Here is a 14,012-nt window from a genome sequence, read left to right as displayed (position 1 = left end):
GTGTGAGTCCTGCACCCGGAGCATCGCAGCAGCACTTGGATAACATGGAAATGCAAATAATGGGATCCTGCTAGAGATCCAGGGAATCAGGATCTGTGAGGTGGGCCCAGCCATCTGTTTTACAAAAACAGTGCAGGTGATTTTGGTGCACGCTGAAATTTGAGACTGCTTCCAAGTATTGTGATTCCCTTAATTCAGATGCTGGAGGTGACCCCTCAAATGTCAGCTGAGCTGAACCAAGCTGTTGACCTTCAAGATCGTCACCAAAGCCAAACCAGTGCTTAGGTCTTACCCACTCAGACATCCATGCCAGGCCATAAAGTGAAGAACAAATTGTATGTCTGGAAAGGCGAGATCTAGAAGGATTGTTATCTACAATCAATGCAGAATTCCATTTCTCCAGATTTTATGAGTCATCCCTTTTCATTTACAGACGTTTTGCACTCATTTAGACTTCCCAGCAAAGGTAGTCCGTGGTAAATAATGAATTCCCAGTCACTGGGCCTGTAACAGAAGTAAATTCTGCTTTTATAATTAGAGCAAAAACTACAATGAAAATGCTAAGACACCTGATGTAGGCTCTTACTGAGGTAATGCTCTCGCTCTAATGAACCAGTGTACAGCAAACCAGGACAGGTTAGATTTGAGCGGGATATACACACTAATTATTCTCAGGCAGATCAGACTTTCATACTTCATAAATTCCATGAGGTCATCCACATTTTCAGTTATGGTTTGCATTCATTTCTTCTCTGCATTCATACCTCTCCTATGTCAGAAGAAGAAAAAAGGGTTCTTCTTCAGTCCCATTTTGCCATCAGTATTAATATTTCTTATACAAGGAAGAGAGTTCTTTTAATGTGTTTGTATAATGTGCTATGAGATATCTTTACTCCCGTGTTACGTTTATGTTTTAGTCATTGTTAGCACAAACAGTTAATGAGTCAAACCATGCTTAGTCGAGATATTCTTGAATAATATTATCTTTCTTCCAAATCCCCCAAATATAGTTCTTGAGGTGGGATTCTAGTCGTCCAAAGGCTCCTGTTTTCTTGTTAGTTTTTCTTCTGAGAAGAATTGGCTACTCCAATTGTCCTTTTAATTCAGTGACTAAAGAAAATGGATTTGCTAGCGATTGTTGCTTACTAAATGTCCATCAGTGTTGTTAAACCTTTACATGACATATCTCATTTAATCCTTCAAAGTACACTACTTCCTAGAATTATTATTGTTGTTGTACAGATGTGGAAATAAGTATCAAAACGCTGAGTCACTAAATCAATGGGACCATTGCAATAACTCAGCTCTGGCCTCTCTCCTTATTGTTATAGATTGATGTGCATTGACAGCCTACTGTATGGGCAGAACAGCTTTGGGCATTTGGAGGTCAGCTGCAAAAAGAAACCTAACCCAACCCAGTGGAGCTTACAGTCTGGAGAATGGGAAGAGGAAACAAATAATACACAGATTCATGTCAGTTAGTGCTAAGTGTAATGAAGAAGAATAAACAGAGCAAGTTATGAAGGAGATAGAAGGGTGCCATTTTACTTTTGCAGGTCAGAGAGTACCTCCCAGACATGGTAACATTGTAACCCATCCACTCGCCCCAAGACCCACGAAACGTGGGGAGTATTTCAATATGTAACAGGTGCTATGCCCAGGTGAAGTGCCCAAAAGATGACAAGGTCTATCCCCTCATCTCCCTCTTTTCCCTTTCTGCTCTCTCTGGCTAGTGTGCTCTGTGGCTTCTCTTCGGTCTTCAGGCTCTTTAGCCATTTGCTGCTTCCATTCTTTTTCTGAGTCCCTCTCAATATCTCTCACCTTCTTTCCCTATGCTCCAGGTTTCTCCTTAAAAAATCGTCGTAATTTGGCTGTGATACTTGTTATTGTATTGTACTATGAAATACAGCCTAACCTTCATGGTTAAACTTTTAGACAAAATTCTAAAACTTTAGTCCTTCACTTCTTCCACAATTCCCAGTCCCTATCCATGGTAGCAAAGGTCATGGTTATGGAAGGAAAAGCCATTCAAATGCTGCTGTTCATGTAAAGCAAAGGGAGCCTTCTGTTCTGTGCAGCACTGCATGTCCACGACACCAAAACGAAACTTGAGAACTGTGGGCATCCCCTGGGTGATCTCCACCGCTCCTCAGTCTTCCTTCCAGCGCCAGGGCTTGGAGGACCACTGGGAGTATAAATCAGGCGGGAGACAGCTGAAGTTGTTCATCTGAACAAAGTACAAAAAATAGCCTTCAGTAAGAAATCTCCTTATAACTTTTGAGTTCACACTCGACCTGAATAATCCAAACTATTTGACAGAACCATCAAAAGGCAAATAGTTGGAGAATTCAAGTTCTGGTCAATGACAGATATCTGATCAAAACTGTAAAAACATAGTTTTTCTTAAGACGATGTGCATAGTAAAGAGCTAATATTAAGCGAAGGGAGGTGTGGCCTTTGCCCTTTGCTGAGAGGTGATGTGTAGGCCCTTGGAATGTCCTGCAGGATAAGAATACCTTTGGTTACAAAGAGGCCTTGGGCTGTTCAGGACACTGTACATAATGTCCTTTATGTTGGGGGCTTTGGGCCGTGTGGTGTCTGGACTACCTCCAGAGGGACTGCAGAGTAAGAGATCAGCCACGTGGACAGTAAACCATGTGTATGTGATGAAGCCCCTTGGTTGGCAATGTGTATTGTGTTGTTAAAATATTGTTGTGTTGCAGGGAGGCAGTAACTCTCCCTATTCCCCCAAAGGGCAAGGACTACAGAAGCTCTGAGTTAGGAACCCTCAGAGACCCTGCTCTTCTGCTTCTTACTTTGGCTTAACCTATTCTTTTGTTATAATAATCCCCAACTTTGAGTATAATAACTTTTAGTGAATTCTGTGAATCATCTAAAGAATAACTAAATCTGAGGATGGTTTTGGTAAACCCATCAAGTTTGCAGCTGATGTCAGACATGAGGGCAATCTTATGGGACTATACCTTGACTTCGGACTATAGCACAAAGATATTAGTATTACTCTATTCTAAATATGACTAAAATATTTGGATGAATATTTTGCATCAATTAATGAGTTCTGTAGTTGCCATAAACCGGCCATCAGATTTCTAAAGAGTGATAAACATTTTAGGTGTGAGTAAATGATTATTAAAATAAATAAATAAGAAGCAAGCAATGAGCTGTGGGTTTCCTTGATCGCCTACAAACCTGAGCGCTCCAGAAGGACAAGAACAACCTCATCTCTCTTTGTATCTCTAGTGCCCAAAGATCTTCCATGACTATCTCTGGATTTATAAGAAATACTTGGAATGATTGCCATGGTACAATTTAGTAGGGAATTTTGACACATGTCAAGGGTCTCCTTATAAGCCTTCATGACTAAACTATGCTTTTAGTTTCTTCTTTCATGTCCCTCTGCTACCTCCTAATCTGTTACTTTACACTTGAAGCATTGTAGGTCATTTTTAAGTCTGACTCAATCATTAACTCAAATTTTGCCTTTGAAGTCTATTAATGTAGCTTTAACTTGTCCAATTGCAAAATTTATTAATTGGTCCTTCCAGATTGTTAATTTCTTATATTTTCATAAGTTAAAGTATTTTCTGGGGTTTTATCTTTTTATTTTGTTTTCTCTTTTAACTTGTTTTCTCCACACCCATTAGTTTTGTTGGACATTCTTATAACCCTCATGAACCAGAGTCTTGTTGTACAGATGGCTGTTTAGGAGTTTTTAGATGAATTCATTCAATATTTTCTCTAAGTACCTGCAACTAGCTGCTATATGTAATGCAGAGACACTGTTTGGTCCCTTACAATCTTAGGGAAAAGTCGACCTGGGCATCATGTGGGAGTTTCATTGGATTTTGTGTTTATGGATAGTGGTCATATATGGTCTAATTTCCTGGAATCCTTTTTTTTTTTTTTTTTTTTAAGATTTTACTTATTTATTTACCAGAGACAGAGAGAGCACCAGCAGTGGGAAGTGGCCGAGGGAGAAGCAGACTCCCCCACTGAGCAGGCAGCCCAATGCAGGGCTCCATCCCAGGACCCTGGGATCATGACCTGAGCTGAAGGCAGTCGCTTAACTGAGCAATCCAGATGCCCCCAATTTCCTGGAATTCTTAAAGAGCTACCACTTAGAAAAGTATTAGGTCCAAGTGATTATACAGTTGACTTCTGTCTACTGTCTAAAGCAGAAATACTTTTATACAATCAAGTATTTAAAGCATAAAGAAGACGATGTGTTGGTTTCGCAGTATGTTCACAAATGTGCTATCCTTCCCTTGAAAGGTAGAGCCTAGTTGCCCTTCTGGGTATACGCCATTTTTTAAGTGACTTGTTTCTAATTAATAGAAAGTGGTAGAAGTGACAGCGTGTGACATTTGGAACTAGGTCATAGAGACTCTGTGACAAATTCCTCCTCCCTTCTCTCTATGATTTGTCTTTGTGGAAGAGAGCCAGTTAGCCGTCCTGACAGGTCTATGTGGCTAGAATTGGAGGTCCTCCAGCTGAGAGCCCACAGGAACTTGGGTGGCATGGGAGTGAGCCACCTTGGAAGGGAACCCACAGTTAAGCTTCAGGTGACTGCTGTGCGTGTTTGCATCTTGACTTCAGCCTCATGAGAGATCCTGGCCAGAACCTCCCAGGAAATCACTTCTAGGTTCCTGATCCCTCCCCGTCCCCCCACAAAAAATAAATAATAAATGTCCATTGATTTAAGCTGTTGAGTTTTGGGGTAGTTTGTTACCTAGCAGCAGATGGAGGAGAGGCTCACAATTAAGCGTTCAAAGTTACCATAGTCTTATTGACCAAATCTGATACAGGTTAACCGAAAAGGGAAAATCACAGAATGATTTTTTGTGTGTAGAGAGGAGGAAAAATCCCCCGGAAATCTAAAATGTGCGCAGCCAGTATTTAAGATACTAATAGAAAATGACCAAAGAAGATTTGGCCTTGGAATACAAGTATAGGGTAGCATTAGGGGATCTACTCATAATTTATTGTAGCAGGCTAGAGGAGGAAAAGCCCTTGATTTCATCAAATACCGAAAATTCACACATCATTCATAATAAACCTTTAAAAATATATTTAGAAGGAAACTAACCAACACACACAGATTATATACATATCCATGCATGCAAGCAAACAGGTTTTTAACAAGTCAGGAACTACTAAAGCCACTTTAGTGAAAAGGAAGAAAATGACGGTGATGCCTTAACATGGCATATAGCGTGTGACATTAACTAACACAATACCATGATAAAAATAGTTACAGAAATAGTTATTGGAAAAAATATCAAAGTTTCTGGTCTGCTAATGATAGTACTATATGTAACAGTCCATTAAATCATCACATATTCATTAGGTTTTGCAAAATTTGGTAATCAGATAGATATCAAGTGCATGTAAATAATCTATTTGCCAATTATCCTCCCACTCTCAGGAATTTATAACAGTGCTTCAGTCTATTGCCATCTAGCAGAACAGATTAGAAAACTAGCTTTACGTTTGTTGGGAGAATTTATGGGGTTTGGTTCACAGTGTGACAGAGTGACCTCCGTTTTGGTGTATGAGTTTTACCCTATTTTATTGATTTTGAGTTACATGAGTAATCCATTAACTCTGAAAAATTCTCAGCCATGATCATTGGAAGCTCACACCAGCATCAATCTCTCTGGTTGTCTTGTGGTGCCATGATTAGATACATGGCAGACAATTTTACTACTAATTCCAGATCTCTTAAACTCACTTTTACATTTCTCTCCCTGCATTTTGGATAAATAAGGTCTGCTTACAGAATGCATGAAAATTCTTCATCTGGAGCCTATTGATTTTTTTGGTCCGTTTAGCAAGCCTTTAATTTTAATTTTCATATGATTAATGTATATTAACGTGTATATCCACACCTTCATTTCTGGAAGTCGTATTTGGTTCTTTCGACTCTTTTTGGAAAATTCTTTGTATTCTTAATCCCTCAGCATATTTCACTTAGTGTTTTCCTTTTCCTTTTTAAAGATATTCAAGTTAGCAACTTGAAGTTTGTATCTGTTCATTTTCTTTTTACTCCTTTTGTTTCCACTGTGTGCTTCTCTTCTTGTTGGTTACATTGTCTTGTTGAATCCTGTGTTGATTTTGGTTGTGAAGCTGCTCTTTCATTTTCTTTGCTATCTTATGTGTGGAGGATTTGCTGAGACCAAAAATGAAGCTTATTCCTTCAGAGAGGATTTGTATTTGCCTTGAGCGGGTGCTCAGGGGTACAAAGACAGCTTGGGAGATCTCGGAGTTAATCCTCAGCCTGGGTGTTCCGAATCCCTGTGATGTCAGTGCCAGAAGCAAGTGAGTGGTGGTCGGAATTGTGGGTGGCACAATCTACCTTGCTCAGCACGGAGGGTGAGCACACACTGTTGCCATCTTCTGGGCGAGTGGGTGTGTGGGGGTGCCCATGTGCTGTCTGGTCGTGTGCTCATTTCTAGTTCATCCTTCTACCCTGAGGATGGAACCGGTGAGTGTGTCAGCTACACCTGGAAAGATAATCTCATCCGTTTTCTTGGGGGAACTCTCAACTGTTGACTGCTTACCCCCTGGCCAGTTCCTCCCAGCTCCCCAGCTTTTTCCCCCAGATTTCTTTTCCCCACAATAATCCATTCCCAGCAGCAGCAGAAACCCTTTATGCCATCTGACCTTGTGCAGCAGAAGCCACATCCTCCCGGGAAGGGCTTTCTTTCCCTTTCTACCTCCTCTCAGTCCTCGCCTCTCAGGGACACGGGGCAAGGGGCCAGGGGAGGAAAGGGGGCCTCAGTCCTGGGGTAACTTTTGCCTCTCCAGTCAGACACTTTATGGGATTGAGTAGTGGGCTTCTCTCTTGTGACCCTGGGGTCTTCCCAGCTAAGGATGCTGGAAGAAGACCGGCAATGCAATAGGACTTTGTAGGAGAGAAGCTATAGTAGCTGACAGGATTTGAAAGCCCTTCCAAGTCAGGACAGGTTCCCTTTCCTGTCTGTCTGCGCCTTTAGGATACAGCACAGACTCCTCCTCTCTGATCCCCACCCTACCTCCCCCACCAGCAGAAATGGGCGCTATTGCAAAGCTAGCAAGCCAGCAAAGCCTGTGTAAGATTTCCATGAAAACTCATGTTGTCTTAAGCTTGTTTTCATTATTGCATATCTATATGCTGGAAAGGAAAAGAAAAGCTCTGAGCAAAACAAAGTTTTTACAGCATGCTTTGTGCTCTGGGGAAACCGTTCTTACCCAAGTCCTTGAATGTCACGATGAATTTGGAGCCTGCGCACAGGAAGGAGAGCTGTACACTTGAAATGGCATTTTCATTTAAAATTGAGGTTTAGTGTTGTGAAACTAAGGAATAATGGTTGTACAGAACCGGTTTTGGGCATAGCGAGCGCTCAATTTATGATGGGTATGGTTATCGACCGGGAAATGTGGCATCCTTGCTACGCAATCCTAAGAGAAAATTATAGAGTCGTAGCGATGTATCGATCTTAGAGTAAACTTGATTAGGGTGCATTTGAGAATAGTTTTTAGAAAGCATTATAGCTCATTTGTTGAAAGCATGCGTGGCTCTGAAAAGAGCCTTTGGGGTTGGGAAGGAGACGCTTACTTGGCACGTTTACTTGGAGCTGGTGTACTTGGTGACGGCCTTGGTGCCCTCGGACACGGCGTGCTTGGCCAGCTCCCCGGGCAGCAGCAGGCGCACGGCCGTCTGGATCTCCCTGGACGTGATGGTCGAGCGCTTGTTGTAATGCGCCAGGCGCGACGCCTCGCCCGCGATGCGCTCGAAGATGTCGTTGACGAACGAGTTCATGATGCCCATGGCCTTGGACGAGATGCCCGTGTCGGGGTGCACCTGCTTCAGCACCTTGTACACGTACACCGAGTAGCTCTCCTTGCGGCTGCGCTTGCGCTTCTTGCCGTCCTTCTTCTGCGCCTTGGTCACCGCCTTCTTGGAGCCCTTCTTCGGGGCCGGCGCGGACTTGGCGGGTTCTGGCATCGTAGCGTTTAGTTAGAACACTGTACCTAAAACTTGGGTAAAGTCCCAAAGCCTCGTTTATTTATAGATGCGGTATTCAAATGTGGTTAGTCACATTTCGCTTGTGATTGGATTAATTTTACTGTGTCGTCACAAATGCGAATTGTAAAAGATACTTGCAAATCTAGCTTGTCATTGGCTGCCTCGTTTCTTTGCTTCCTTCCAATCAGAAGGTTCAGAGTAGGGTGCCGGAAGCTACTATAAATAAGCCTCTAAAGCAATTGCGCTTGTTTCAGTGAGAGCTAGTGAAGTTTTGCTAATAGGTTAGCTTTGGGAATTTTGATATAGATTGCTCTCTGCTGGCTAGTAGAGTTTCCTGCGTTGAGTCTGAGGCTTGCACGGGGGACACCTGGTGGCCATGCGGACGTCCTAGATGCGGAGTTCTGAGCAAGTGTAATTATACTCACAAGTACATTATATTCCTTGCCAGCTAGCCTAATCGACTTAGAATAGCAGGACGTGCGTAATTGTTAGTCTTTAAGGGAATGTGGTGTTGCTAGTTTGTAAAAAATTAGAAAAAAAAGGGTCCCTCCAATTTGTTCCCATCGCCCCGTAATCTGCTCAGTTTTATGCACCATTAAACCCCGGAACCTGAAAGTTGCTAAAGGATTGTGTGCGTGACTGGCGTCGCTACGAGAATCCCGTCCTTTCGCCCAAGTCCCGCCCATTCGCTGTCGCGGCGTCCTTCCCGTCACGCCCCCTGCGCACGCACAGTGCAACAGCTCTTTTACTGAGGTCTGGGGGTGGCTCTGAAAAGAGCCTTTGGGTTGTATGGAGCTAAGTAGTTGGCCGAAGAAACTTATTTCTTCTTAGCGGCTGCCTTCTTTGGCTTGGCTGCCTTGGGCTTGGCGGTCTTTGGCTTGGCCGCCTTGGGTTTCACAGCTTTGGCCTTCGCAGGGCTCTTAGGCGCCTTCTTGGGCTTGGCCGCCTTCGCCTTCTTGGGGCTTTTGGCCTTTTTGGCTCCTGCGGCTGCGGCGGGCTTCTTCGCCTTCTTGGGCGTCTTCTTGGCGCTCTTCTTGGGGGTGCCGGCCCCCCCCGCCTTCTTGGGCTTCTTGGCCGTCCCCGCCGCCCGCTTGGGCTTGGCCGCGCCCGCCTTCTTGGCCTTGGGCTTGGCCTCCCCGGAGGCCGCCTTCTTGTTGAGCTTGAAGGAGCCCGAGGCGCCGGTGCCCTTGGTCTGCACCAGGGTCCCCTTGCTCACCAGGCTCTTGAGGCCCAGCTTGATGCGGCTGTTGTTCTTCTCCACGTCGTAGCCGGCGGCCGCCAGCGCCTTCTTGAGCGCGGCCAGGGACACGCCGCTGCGCTCCTTGGACGCGGCCACGGCCTTGGTGATGAGCTCGGACACCGGGGGCCCGGACGCCTTGCGCTTGGCTGCGCCGGCGGACTTGCGGGCCTTCTTCTTCACCGGCGTCTTCTCCGCGGGGGCCGGGGCGGCGGGCGCGGCGGGCGCGGTTTCAGACATGTCGAAAGCGGGCGCGGGGAGAGAACTCGAGCCGGAAGCGGAGGCACTGGCCGGGACTCGGGCCGCGCCGCTGCGCCCTCCCGTTTATATAGGGCGGAGCTGCGCCGTGATTGGTGCGCTGTCCAGCCCGCCTCGCTGGCAGCCTCAGAGTGTCCTCTCGGATCCGGAGTTGTGTTTGTTACACCTCAAAAAATGCCAAAAATATCAAAATTCTCTGCATCGAATCGACCGGTTTTTCTCCGAAAATGATCCCCGAAGCCTCGGGCTTCACGCTGGTCTCAAATGATGAAGAAAGCACCACGCTTTATGCCAAAAACTTGCCATATTTCCCGCCGTGCTCTTCAAATTTCAACTCAGAGCAACAAAACTTTCTATTTTCTTCGTAAATTATAAACCGATCTTTAACTGTGGAGTTTTCTGACCTCTCAAATAGGATTCTCCAAGTGGTTAGCTTCTTATATGTCCAAAAACTATGCCACTGGCACTAAGATTTTTATTATAAATCTGCGCTTAAGTGAGGGAAGTAACACAGGCTCCTAGGAGAGTCCTGCCTATTGAGCCGAGGGCATTTGAGTTCATCAACCTGGTTTAGTTTAATGCCAAACAAATTGCTACCCATTTGGGGTTAGATTTTGAACCCTTGGTACATCAATCTATGCAGTCATGGTTTTATTTCTATCTGCTGCACCTGGGTTTTAAAATAATTCTTTAGGATAATTCTTTTCCTTTCTGCTCCCAATGGTTGGGGGCGGGGCTGTTGCTTCTCTTTTCCCTGGACAACTGCTCCATGAGTTTAGATACCTTGAATTCAGGATATTTGAGAGGGTAAGGGGATCCCAAAACACAGGGTATACAGATGGAAAAGGATTATTTTTCACATGACCCAGAGACGATGTCCCTAAAATCACGGGAAATGGAGGGGGACTTTGAAGTATTTGCAGTGTTGTTGAGTTCTTTTGGCACATTCCTCAGGATTAAACTAATAAACGAGTTAGGACTGAAATATAAGTCTTGATCATAAGGAGAAAGAAATGAGAAGTGTAAATTATAAGATATTTACTCCTCATTATTAGAGAAACGCAGACCCTGTTATTACTTAATAGTTGATGAATGGCTAGTCCACACACCAAATATGGCTTTAGTCATGAAGATCGTAACTCTGTGCTTCCCAGAGTTCCATAACAAAGAAAACAAGTTACATGTAGGATTGAATTAGAAGTTTAGATTCCCATCTCAGAGACAGATCTTTGAGGGATGATGCAAGTTAAGTCATTACCCTCTGAGGACTCCTTTGCAAGATCTCTGAAAGATGATTTATTTAGTTAGCTGCCCAATCAGCAAAGAGTACACATTGGCAATGGACACCTAATTAAAGGAATTATTCCTAGAAAATGGTCTGGATGGAATTGTCTTTAAAAATTTGCGAGCCGTGAGAGACAAAGTACAATTTTGGCCAGTGCTATAAAGTGATGTGACACTATCCCTTGGGTGCAGCTGGTTGTAACACAGCCCTGGACATCACATTAATTTTTAGTTTTGTTGCCGCAAATCTTCTCCACACACAACAGATCCTGCTACTGAAGTAAAAAAGGATACATATCTTTGATACAGCATTAATTAAATGTTTCAAATTAGTGTTATTTAAATTAATGCTGATATAAAGGTCTTGTAAATTATTACATTTATATTATCATTATTTAAAGCCTTAATGTATAAACATTTCAATGTAATTAGTGTGTGTTAGTCAAAAATATGCCCTTTGGTATATATTAAAACAAAAAGGGAGAGGATAAGGTTCCAAAACAGACCAGTTGTAATAACTAGGGAAACTGATTCACAGGGACTCAGTCCCAGAACAGTGTGTTATACTCATTTTCAATGACAATATCTCCTGTAAATGGCTGAATTTTACACAACTCATTGAAGTTTTCTCTTAAATGTCTAACTTGATTCGATGTATCCCTTCCTATTTCTGACTTGGAGGGACATAAACTCTCCAAATCATAGGTGATCTTTCAACTCACCTATGCTTGTGTCCTATGGTATGGTGTGTTTTCCTATAAATAAATAAAGTTAAGTGATGGATTCAAAGAATATGTAGAGGATCTCCCACTATTAAAGCAAATATTTATTTGATACTCTTCTGCAATGAAATAGGAGTAACACCAAAATGCTCTACTTTACTATTGATTTGTCTACTTGACTGGCTGTATCTCAACCACCTAGTGTGTTGAGCATGTGTGCCTGTATTTAAAATATAGATTCCAAAGTCTTGCTCCAGATGATTCTGAATTGATAACTCCAATGAGTCTCAAAATCTGAATATTTAAGAAATCCTCTGTTCCCTTTGATGCCCAGCTGAGTTTGGCAACTACCACTTTTAGTGGACATGAGCGACACGACAAAGGTGTTTTCCCACATGCGAGAGTTCCTATGGATTTCTGGACTTGTCTGTGAGACAAGTCCATGTTGGATGTGACCCCATGTTGAGAGGATGGAACCAGCAGCAGTCCAGTCCTGACTTCCCTGGATTCCCACCTGACTGAGCACTAGAGTGGGCTCTAGAAGGAGAAAGGACAGTGATGACAAAGGCTTCTGTGCTTCATGAGTTTCCATCTACCTAAGGTGGATTCCCAGAATCACCTAGTACAGTATCTCTACTTCTCATTCCATTTTATCATTCTTAATAAAAACTACCCTTTTCTGTTTACTGGTTATTATACACTGTGCTACCTACATTCTTACTTAGTGCAAAAATCCCTAGGTTTGGATATTGTCACTATTTTACATAGGGGGATATGGGCTTACACAGGCTAAGGGCTTCTGAATCGGCTGTGAGGTACATCTAGGATTCCAGCTCTCACCTCTCTGGCTCCAAAGTATGTGTTCTGAAAGTGTGCTCCAGACTGCAGATCTGAATAATCATTAGAGATTGTGAAATCAATTTAGTAGCACAGGCCAAATGTTTCTTTTTTTAATGATCTAGGATAAGATATCAAACACTAGAGCCCTATTCATATGGTTTCAGTTATCCACTTAGCTCTTTGTGCGGTGATGCCCTCCGTGTGAAATGTGGCTCTTCTGTGCATGACCATACAATGAGATTGGGAGGAGTCTTCCTCATGCAACTTCTTGAACTCATGACATATTCTCAAGTATTCTCTAATGAGCTAAAAAAAAGTAATTTCCTAATATTGACTTTTTTTAAGCCTCTAAGAAAAACCTTCAGTGAGGGAAAGTGGGATGTACTCATCGAACATTTCCATTTTGGACACGATAGCAATTGTGCTAAGAGGAACAGCAATATGATTTGCAGAAAAGTTGAAAGGAAAGGGAGGCTTCTACTTAGTTCCCTTTACTCCACAATTCTGGGTTCCAAGCACTTGATTCTGGACTTGGCTATTCTAATATTATCACAATCACTTTATTGAAGACAGTTTGAGGAAGAGGTTTTTTTTTTTTTTTCTTTAAAGATTTTATTTATTCATGAGACACACACACACAGAGTCAGAAACAGAGGCAGAGAGAGAAGCAGGCTCAGCATGGGGAGCCCACTGCAGCACTCGATCCCGGAACCCTGGGATCATGACCTGAGCCAAAGGCAGATGCTCAACCACTGAGCCATCAAGGTACCCCAACAGGTTTTTTTGTTGTTGTTGTACAACAAATGAGTGTGTTGTCTTCCCTCCCTGGCTTTCTCATAGGAGGTGTGTTATGTGTACCATATGAAGACCACCTGTAGAACTCTGTGTGTTGGGACAGACTTCCCCTTTGTGGACTTTTAACAAGTCCTCTATCTCAGCTTTTGGTGTAGAACATTTCTGGAGGATTTTTCTTTAAAGGAGTGATATGTTACTTTTAAACTTGTTATTTTTGGGATGCCTGGGTGGCTCAGTGGTCTGCCTTTGGTTCAGAGAATGATCCCAGGTCTAGATATTGAATCCCACATTGGGCTCCCTGTGAGGAGCCTGCTTCTCCCTCTATGTCTCTGCCTCTTTCTCTGTGTCTCTCATGAATAAATAAATAAATAAATAAATAAACAAATAAATAAATCTTGTTATTCTTTTTATCTTATTCAGCCATCAAAAGTGTGGTTGCATATCCTATGCTATAGGTTGCCAGCTTGGCAACTATGAAATATTTGGAAGAACTTTAATATCCACATATAAGAGGGCAGTTGAATGAACTAGGGCATACTTGCAGAATTGAGGAATATGCAGCTACAAAAATGAGTGAGAAAGATCCCTATGAAGTAATAAGGAGTAAATTCCAGGATGTATGACTAAATGAAGAAGCCAAGTGCACGAGTATCCACAGTATGATACCCTCCATAAGCGAAAGAAGAGGATATAAGAGTTCACATTTTCTGCTTAGTTATGCAGAAGATAGACAGGAAGGATAAACCAAAAACAAAGGAGATGGGTTATTTATGGGGGGAGAGTTAGAAAGGAGTAAAAGAAGGGAGAATGGCAAACAGAGTAGCAAGGATGAGGAGGGAAGAACGGT

General features: G+C 43.0%; 2 protein-coding genes and 1 long non-coding RNA gene across 3 annotated transcripts; 1 reads left to right on the top strand and 2 right to left on the bottom strand.

Moving 5' to 3' along the window:
- The first annotated feature begins 3,916 nt into the window (after window positions 1-3,916).
- On the top strand, window positions 3,917-12,216 carry LOC125754366 (uncharacterized). Its single transcript, XR_007408344.1, has 2 exons — window positions 3,917-6,505; window positions 11,865-12,216. It is a non-coding gene; the product is annotated as an uncharacterized LOC125754366 (long non-coding RNA).
- Window positions 5,066-8,055, bottom strand: LOC112656792 (histone H2B type 1-C/E/F/G/I). Its single transcript, XM_049105903.1, has one exon. It carries the CDS (start codon window positions 8,006-8,008, stop codon window positions 7,628-7,630), a length of 381 nt encoding a protein of 126 aa, XP_048961860.1. The 5' UTR covers window positions 8,009-8,055; the 3' UTR covers window positions 5,066-7,627.
- Window positions 8,790-9,559, bottom strand: H1-4 (H1.4 linker histone, cluster member). The gene has a single exon (XM_025442187.3). The coding sequence runs from the start codon at window positions 9,504-9,506 to the stop codon at window positions 8,847-8,849; it is 660 nt and encodes a 219-aa protein (XP_025297972.1). The 5' UTR covers window positions 9,507-9,559; the 3' UTR covers window positions 8,790-8,846.
- Window positions 12,217-14,012: the final 1,796 nt, after the last annotated feature.

This window comes from Canis lupus, chromosome 35 (genome assembly GCF_003254725.2).
Source record: "Canis lupus dingo isolate Sandy chromosome 35, ASM325472v2, whole genome shotgun sequence".
Taxonomy (NCBI): domain Eukaryota; kingdom Metazoa; phylum Chordata; class Mammalia; order Carnivora; family Canidae; genus Canis; species Canis lupus.
The sequence above is the reverse complement of the archived record's forward strand: the minus strand, read 5'-3'. Positions and strand labels throughout refer to the sequence as shown.